Source organism: Podarcis raffonei, chromosome 9, assembly GCF_027172205.1.
Source record: "Podarcis raffonei isolate rPodRaf1 chromosome 9, rPodRaf1.pri, whole genome shotgun sequence".
NCBI lineage: Eukaryota > Metazoa > Chordata > Lepidosauria > Squamata > Lacertidae > Podarcis > Podarcis raffonei.
Window position 1 is genome coordinate 1,823,434 of NC_070610.1, and position 8,004 is coordinate 1,831,437.

The following is an 8,004-nucleotide window of genomic DNA, read 5'->3' on the forward strand; positions in this document are numbered from 1 at the left end:
ACGTACAGAGCCTCAAGGACACATTGACGGAGTCTTTGGGGAATCACGACGTGGTCTCCCTACAGCAGACAGCTACGATGAGCCGAGAGTTTGTGTTGTCTGGTTGTGAAGGGCTGGAACTCCGATGCAAAAGGCCCTTGTGGCCACCCCCTCCACACCCAGTTGAGCACATGGCTGATGGTGCGATCCTGGGCAGATGCGGAGGCCACAGTGGCAGCTGATACAGACGCTGTCGGAAGATCCTCAATCAGGAGGAGCGATGAAGCAGGAGCCGGGTCTTCCACAAACGCTGGAAGAGGGCAACGGCTGAGGGCTTCGGCATGGCCCATCGATTTCCCCAGGCGATGGACGAGCTGGTAGTGGTAGGCTGCCAGGAAAACAGTCCATCGCAGTGTGCGCGGCTGCAGGACCGGAGGAGTTGGACGATCACCAGCAAGGAGGCCCAGGAGTGGCTTGTGGTCGGTGATGAGGTCAAAAGTCCTGCCGTAGAGGTATTAATGGAACCTCTTCACTCCAGCCACAAGTGCCAGTGCCTCCTTGTCGAGCTGGCTGTAATTCCGTTCAGTCAGAGATAGCGTCCTGGAAAAGTAGGCGAGCGGTGCTTCTCTTCCATCTGGAAAACGGTGACTAAGGACAGCGCCAATGCCAAAAGGTGAGGCGTCGCAGGCAAGGACCAGCGGCCTGGATTCACTGTACTGTACCAGCACACTGTCCGATGAAAGGAGAGCCTTGACCGTGTTGAAGGCCGTCGTCTCCCAATGACCCCAGGACCAAGGTGTCTTTGTGCTGAGGAGTCGGTGAAGAGGCTCAGCCACCGTGGCTTTGTGGGGCAGGAACATGTTATAAAAGTTCAGCAGTCCCAGGAACGCCTGCAACTCTGTCTTGTTCTTTGGGATGGGGGCCTGCTGGATAGCATGGATCTTGGATGTGGTCGGGTGAAGGCCGGAGGTGTCAATAAGATAACCCAGGAACTCCACCTTTGGAACGGCGATCTGGCACTTCTCCCTCTTTACCTTGAGCCCGGCCTCCTGGAACCTGGTCAGCACGGCGCGGAGGCGCTCAAACAGCTGCTGGTGAGTCTGCAGACACCAAGACATCATCAAAATATGGTACCACGCCCGGAAGCCCTTGCAGGAGACGCTCCATAAGGCTTTGGAAGATGCCAGGAGCCACACTTACCCCGAACTGCAAACGGCTGCAACAGAATGCCCCTCGGTAGGTGACAATCGTCTGGGCTTCAGCAGTGGCATCATCGACAGGCAGTTGTTGATAGGCTTGGGCAAGGTCCAGCTTAGCAAAGACCTTACCTTCACCCAGGGAATGCAGCAGGTGTTGGGCAACAGGAACCAGATAAGCGTCCTGCTGAAGTGCCTTGTTGATCGTGCACTTGTAGTCAGCGCAGATTCTCACCGACCCGTCTGGCTTGACAGGTGTGACGATGGGGGTTTCCCACTTGGCGTGGTCAACCGGCGCCAAAACTCCTTGGGCAATCAGCTTGTCCAGTTGTTCGTCCACCTTAGCCTTGAGAGCAAAGGGAACCCGGCGTGGCTTTAGCTTGATGGGGGCGACTTGTGGATCAAGGTTAAAGGAGGTGGTCATACCTGTATATTGCCCCAAAGTGCCGTCAAAAACCTCGGCAAAGTCTTTGACCAGACCCTCAGTCTCTGCGTTAGAGATGCAGTTGATGCCGGTGACTTCCAGGCCGAGGGCATCAAACCAGTCTAGCCCTAGGAGGCTTGGCCGCTGACCTTTGACCATCACCAGTCGGAGCAGACCCGAAAAATCCTTGAAGGCGATCCGGAACCGGCCAATGCCTACCATGGGAATGCCGTTTCCCTGGTAGTCTCTCAGGTGTATATGGTGAGAGTCGAGTTGCCTTTTGGACACTCTGGGTGCCAGTCTTTTGATGGTGCTCCAAGACACGATGGACAGGGCAGACCCGGTGTCGATCTCCATGTCACATGGAGCTCCTTCAATGAGCACCGTGACGTTCAGCTTGCGTCGTGTAGGCGAATCGGTTTGGCCAATCGTGGTTCCAGACGGGCAGTGGCAGTTGGTGAGAGCGAAACAGCTTTCCTTGGCGGACTGGAGTGAAGACTTGGACTTGCGAGTCGGTGAAGGGGGGGTGTCAGCCGGAGCCGATCGGCAGACCTTAGCGATGTGGCCCCTTCTGGAACACTTCCGACAGATGGCATCTCTGAATCGACACTTGGCACGGGAATGGTTGCCTCCGCAGCTGGCACATTCTGATTGGCCCTTGGACTTCTTTTGGAACTTCCTGCACTCCCGCTTTGTCTGGTGCACGTCATTGTCTTCACTGGAGGATGCCTCATCACTGCTGGCCTCTTCATGATGCACTGGAACTGGCTTTCTAGCAAGACACGGGCTGCTGGCCTTGCGGATATCCTGGGCGGAGCGTTTGGCAGCTTCCGAGGCCACGGCCTCCTCAATGGCTTTCTGCAGCATGAGGTCTGGCGTAGCGAGGAGACGCCGTTACAGACGGATGTCCCGGACCCCACAGATGATTCGATCCATCAGGGCATCGTCTAAGTCTCAGAACTCGCAGTGCATTGCAGCCTGTCGGAGGGCGGTGGTGTACTTGTTGATTGACTCCCCCTCTGCCTGGTTCCAGTGGTAGAACGCATGGCGGGCAGCAATCTTGGACGGCTTTGGTGCGTAGTGGTTGCGGAGCTTCTCTTAGATCGTGTCCCATGGTGTTGCCCAGACTGCTTCAGGCGCAACCAATGCTTGGGCCGTCTCAAACACCTCAGGCCCACAGAGGCTGAGGAATAGGCCTCGCTTCCGCTCCTTTGATACTTCTGTCAGCTCGTTGGCTTGGAGGTAGCAGTCGAACCGAGCGAGGTAGGAGTCCCATGATTCAGAGGCTGGCACAAACGGCGGTAGAGGCACAAGTGACGCCATGATTCCGATGCCGGCGTGGAGGGCAATGGATGGAACACTGTGCTCTAGCCAGAACAGTCAGCTCTGAATTGGTTCTGTTCAGTGATTTCGCTCAGTGATTCAGCTCAGTGATTCAGCTCAGTTCAGAGGGTGGCTGCATCTGGCTGTGCTCTGATGTCCATCGATCGATCCCACCTTCGTCGCCAGTGTTATGTTGTGGGCGAACATATCAGACGACACAGCGATTCTTCTAAAGCAGCTCTTTATTTGTAAGCTGGAACAGAACTGAACTGAAGAGCTCAGTCAGCCTGCTTATATAGAGCTCCAGAACAACGTAACTGTAGCATCTTTCTAAAACTATCCAATCACTGAACGTCACTTTCGATCCTTCATTTGCATAACTATCTACAGTATCCCCCTGCTGGCCCAGGGTGAGAACTTCAGTACATAACAAGAGGTTTGGTCTTTAGAGCTGAAACAGAGCTAGGGTGGTTTTTTCAGGCCAACTCTTTGCTTTTACAGACGCAGGTTGCACCTGATAGGAGTCAGGAACCACAAAAGCAGCAGTCCTGGACAGCTTGGACAGGCAGCTGCATGTTTTGGGGAACTTCTGGGGATCAGCTTGGGGTAGCACCACATGCGATGCCAGGGGCCCACTTTCCCTTGGGGTTGATCTGTTGTGGGGCGGAGAGGGGGGTGTTGGCTGCAGGCAGAGCCAGAGCAAAGCATGGGTGGAGTCTGTAATAATGCATGTCCTCGGCTGCACCCCATCTATTTTATTTTGCACTGAAAGCACACTATTTCTTAATTCTTGCTTCTTAGATTGAAAGCAGAACCAGACTCCGTCTTGAATGCAGACTTGAAATGGGAATTTGGATTCAGATTCAGTCTGTCTTCCATCTTGTTATAGATAATTTGATTTCTTTGTATGTTTTTATGGGGAACAGGGAAAAGGTTATAAACATTGATGGGATTCTAACAGGGACTTCTTCACGGTTCAGAAGTTACCTGTGTGGAGCTAATCTCTGAGCACAGGTGTGATATGCAGACAAGGCCTCAGTCCCTCCAGCAATCGGGCTGCAGCATTCTGTACTAACTTCCAAGGAAAGTCCCACATATGCAAATAATATAGTAGTTCTGCTGTCACCACATTTCTTATTCTGAAGAATAGTCGCTAATAGACTAGATCTGTTTACAGTCTGCTTATATTTCCATCTGAAAATCAGCTCAAACCATAAGCAGCATTTGAGAGAAAAGGCTTTGCTTTTGGCATCCAATTTTGGTTTTCAAACACTTGTATACTAATAATACATCAGTTGTTCCACTGAACTAATTATAATTTTTCATCTTTGCATGATGACTTTGTGCTGACTAAATTGTTTTCAGTCATTTTTAGGCTGGGCACATCACACTACAGAAAAGGGATTGAACTACATAAACACATTTCAGCAATATAATGCAAAACTTTCTAAAAACAATTCTAAAACCCTTCATTTTGAGTGGTCAGGCCAGTCCTAGAGTCCCTGTGAATGACAACAAGCAAATATAAAACTCATAAAATTGCATTGTAAGGGGGAATAGTAACATTCCAGATTACAAAATGAGTTTTCTGCGATCAGAACGTGAGGTATTCCAGGCATGCTCTTCCCCTTGCTCTGTATCTGGAATGGGAGGGTGTAGTCAAGGGTGATAAGTGATCTATTTTTCTTTCATCCCTTCAGATCTGCAAGAGCAAAGCTAAAGAATCGCAACAGTATTACCACAGCCTGGCCATCCGCCAGAGCTTGGCCATCCACTTCAACATCCAGCAGGACTGTGGCCATTTCCTAGCTGATGTGCCTGTTCGTCTGCTTCCATGGGAAGATCTCCATTCACCAGAAGAGGATGAGGAAGAGCAGGAAGATGACAAGCAGAAGAACACCGTGGACGTTTCACAGAAAGACAGCTCAAATCTGCCAGGAGCCACAAGCAAGCAGCGCAGCAGAGTTGTAGTCATCACTCGAGAAGTTCCCTACCTAACTGTGGCAGATTTTGTGCTGGAGTCTTCAGACTGCCATGCCAGCAGCCCAGACTTGTATGAAAGGCAGGTATGCCTCCTCCTCTTACAGTTGTGTTCTGGTCTAGAACACCTGAAACCGTATCACATCACTCATTGTGATCTGCGTTTGGAGAACCTTTTGCTGGTGGACTATAGGGCAGGGGGAAGCCTTCTGAACAATGAGAGCGTGGAGCCCTCTCCCAGTGCTGCTTGCCCTGCCAGGCTTATAGTGAGCAATTTCTCTCAAGCAAAACAAAAGAGCCATCTGGTGGACCCTGAAGTCCTAAGAGACCAGTCCCGCCTTGCCCCAGAGATCATCACAGCAACACAGTATAAGAAATGTGATGAGTTCCAAACCGGCATCCTCATCTATGAAATGTTACACCTGCGCAATCCCTTTGATGAAAATCCAGAGCTGAAGGAAAAAGAGTATACTTGTGCTGACCTGCCCAGTATCCCTTGTCGTTCCCTTTATTCCCTGGGGCTTCAGCAGCTTGCTAACTGCCTGCTAAACCCTAATCCATCGGAGAGAATCCTTATATCTGAGGCCAAGGGAGTCCTTCAGTGTTTGCTGTGGGGGCCCCGGGATGATTTGTTTCAGACTCTCAATGCCTCTTCCAGACCAGCACAAAGAGATACTGTGCTCCAAAACTGGCTGGACATCAAACGGACGCTGATGATGATCAAGTTTGCAGAGAAGTCTTTGGACAGGGAATGCAAAGTCAGCCTCGAAGACTGGCTTTGTTGCCAGTATCTGGCTTTTGCCACTACAGACTCCCTCAGCCGCATAGTGAAAATCATGCAGCAACATTAGTTTGTAGCCGCTGCTTTCACTTGGATGCACCACAATCCTCTCTTCACCCCCAGCCTCATCTATGTGTGCCAGTTTTAAAATTATAACCTAGAACTCAAGGTCACCAATAGTGAGCAAACTGATCTTGCCAGGAAGCTCTGTTTCCTGTCGTAGGTGCCAGGGAGAGGTCTGAAGCCTAGTTTAGCTGGTGGTTTGTTTGGACAAAGAGGTGTGTAAATTTATTAAGGAAACCACTATTTATTACATTGCTGTTTGGAGGTGTAAGAGTGTGGCGTGAGTGCTGCAAATGGCAGCATCCAGTAATAACTGCAAACAGAATTGAGTCAGCTGTGAATGAGCCACCAGAATGCACACCACTCTTCACAAAGACATGGCCTCTGCTTCATGCCTTTGTCATTCTGGCCCCATCTCAGGGGTGACTTGGCCATATCAGTCATACTTCCTGCAGGTGCAGTCTTTTATTTGATTGTTCCTTCCCCATGAGACAACCCTGGACCACAACAGGCGGCCACTGTGTGACTTACAGTCAGCTGCAGACTGAACAAGTTTCCTTGTTTCTTTTATTCTTGCTGGGGTCAAAGGACACATTACATGGAAAGCCCCAATATTTGTGGTGTGTTTTTAAAAAATAAAAACACAACCTAGTGATTTTGAGTGGAAGTGTGGCAGGAAAGATGGGCTCATCCCTTCTCCTTACAGGTCATTTTCCCATTCAGATTTCTTGCCTGCACGGCTTCCCCTCACCCCACAGAGTTCCAGGTGCAAGTTTACCCTTCTTGTGTGTTGCTTTTTCGTGCCTTTGTCTTCTTAACTCTGATGTATCAATCTAGAATATTTCCAATAGCAGCAGCAGATGTGTTTTTCTCTTTTTGCCAGCACATTTGACACAGTAGTTCTGCTAGAGATTATTGATGGTCTGTTAATTATAATGTTAACAGAGCAATGCCAAGAGCAAAGGGACGGTTTGAAGCAAATAGGAACAGCTATTCCCCTTCTGCTATCTGGCTGGTGTTTTACCCCAAAACCAAGGGTAAAAATGCCAGGCTTCCATGTCTTCTTTGCAAAGCAACAAGGAAGCAGGGTATTAAAGTTGCTCAGAGCTCATCTTTATGTAACAAATAAGCTATGTAAATAGAGATGAGTTTTCTACAGGTGTGGTTCTCTTGGGGGCAAAAGATGTTGTGCAGCTATCACAAAACAGTTACGTTTAGCAGTTTTAGTTTATGTAGAATCTGGCTATCCAATTGCTGTCAGTATCTAGTTTTTGGACATTTTAGCTGTTTAAGCATCATTGGCTCAGAGGGAATTGCTGCCTACTAAGTCCAGTGGCCTGTAGAAATGTTTGCGCTCCTTCCCTGACACACTGGCCTTTTCCTGTGGATCCATTACAGTACAGTCCTACTGCGCCTGATCTCTCTGCTCAGTATTGGTTGGACTTGTTTGAGTAGCTCTGAACTGATGGAACTGCAACCCAGTATTTAATTCCCACAGTTGGGGGTGGTTTTTGAAATGTGGACAGCTCTTGTGTTGAGCCCATGCTGCTGCTGCTCCTCCTCCTATGGATATATGTGCAATTTTTTTATGTATTATATGAGAAAGCTGTGTTAGTGTTTACGTTGCTTAACAGACTTAACCATATGTTAGATCTTCCCCCTTTCCTTTTCATGGCACATAGATGCACAAACTTATGTGTCATCTTTCTCCAGATTGATGTTTCCTTTCTTTATTGTTAAACTGTGACTAACCTGTTTACTTCAGCCTTAGAGACAAATAGCCACTTTGAACAGTTCTTGCATGTTTGGACCAGAAACTGAAAAGCAGACCTGCAGAAATTATGTCAGCAAAGTCAGCTCTGTGGTCTTGGAGCAGGGTGTGGATTTCTCACTGATGCCAACCCTGTAGTTCATGAAAATCTGACCCCAGCATAAAATATGTGGTGGCCTCTTTAAATGCTTTGAATCTTCTTGCTTCAGTACTTATTGATTATCAGAAAAAGACCAGACAAAGCTAAGAAGTGTGTGAATGTGTCCTGTATTGCTTTAAAATAAAAGTGCAAAATTTGTAGGCAGGCAGCTGTCCTGGCACACAAAAGGCCCCTCCAGACTGGGTGGTGTGAGGGGAATGGCGAGTGTATTCTGCAGCATGTCACTGACACAATAATAGTGCATTAGTGGTAGAATTATTCTGCACTGTCCACACCTCATTCCACTTTAATGGCTGCCACCTGGAAGGGCACTCTTGTACGATAGCA

General features: G+C 49.0%; 1 protein-coding gene across 1 annotated transcript in view; it reads left to right on the forward strand.

The window, feature by feature from the left end:
• The window catches only part of PEAK1 (pseudopodium enriched atypical kinase 1), a 71,714-nt gene extending 64,011 nt beyond the window's left edge, over positions 1–7,703 (forward strand). Inside the window, exon 5 of the mRNA XM_053402640.1 lies at positions 4,623–7,703. Coding sequence (XP_053258615.1) covers positions 4,623–5,753 — 1,131 coding nt within the window. The 3' untranslated portion in view covers positions 5,754–7,703. The remainder of the gene's footprint in view (positions 1–4,622) is intronic.
• Positions 7,704–8,004: the final 301 nt, after the last annotated feature.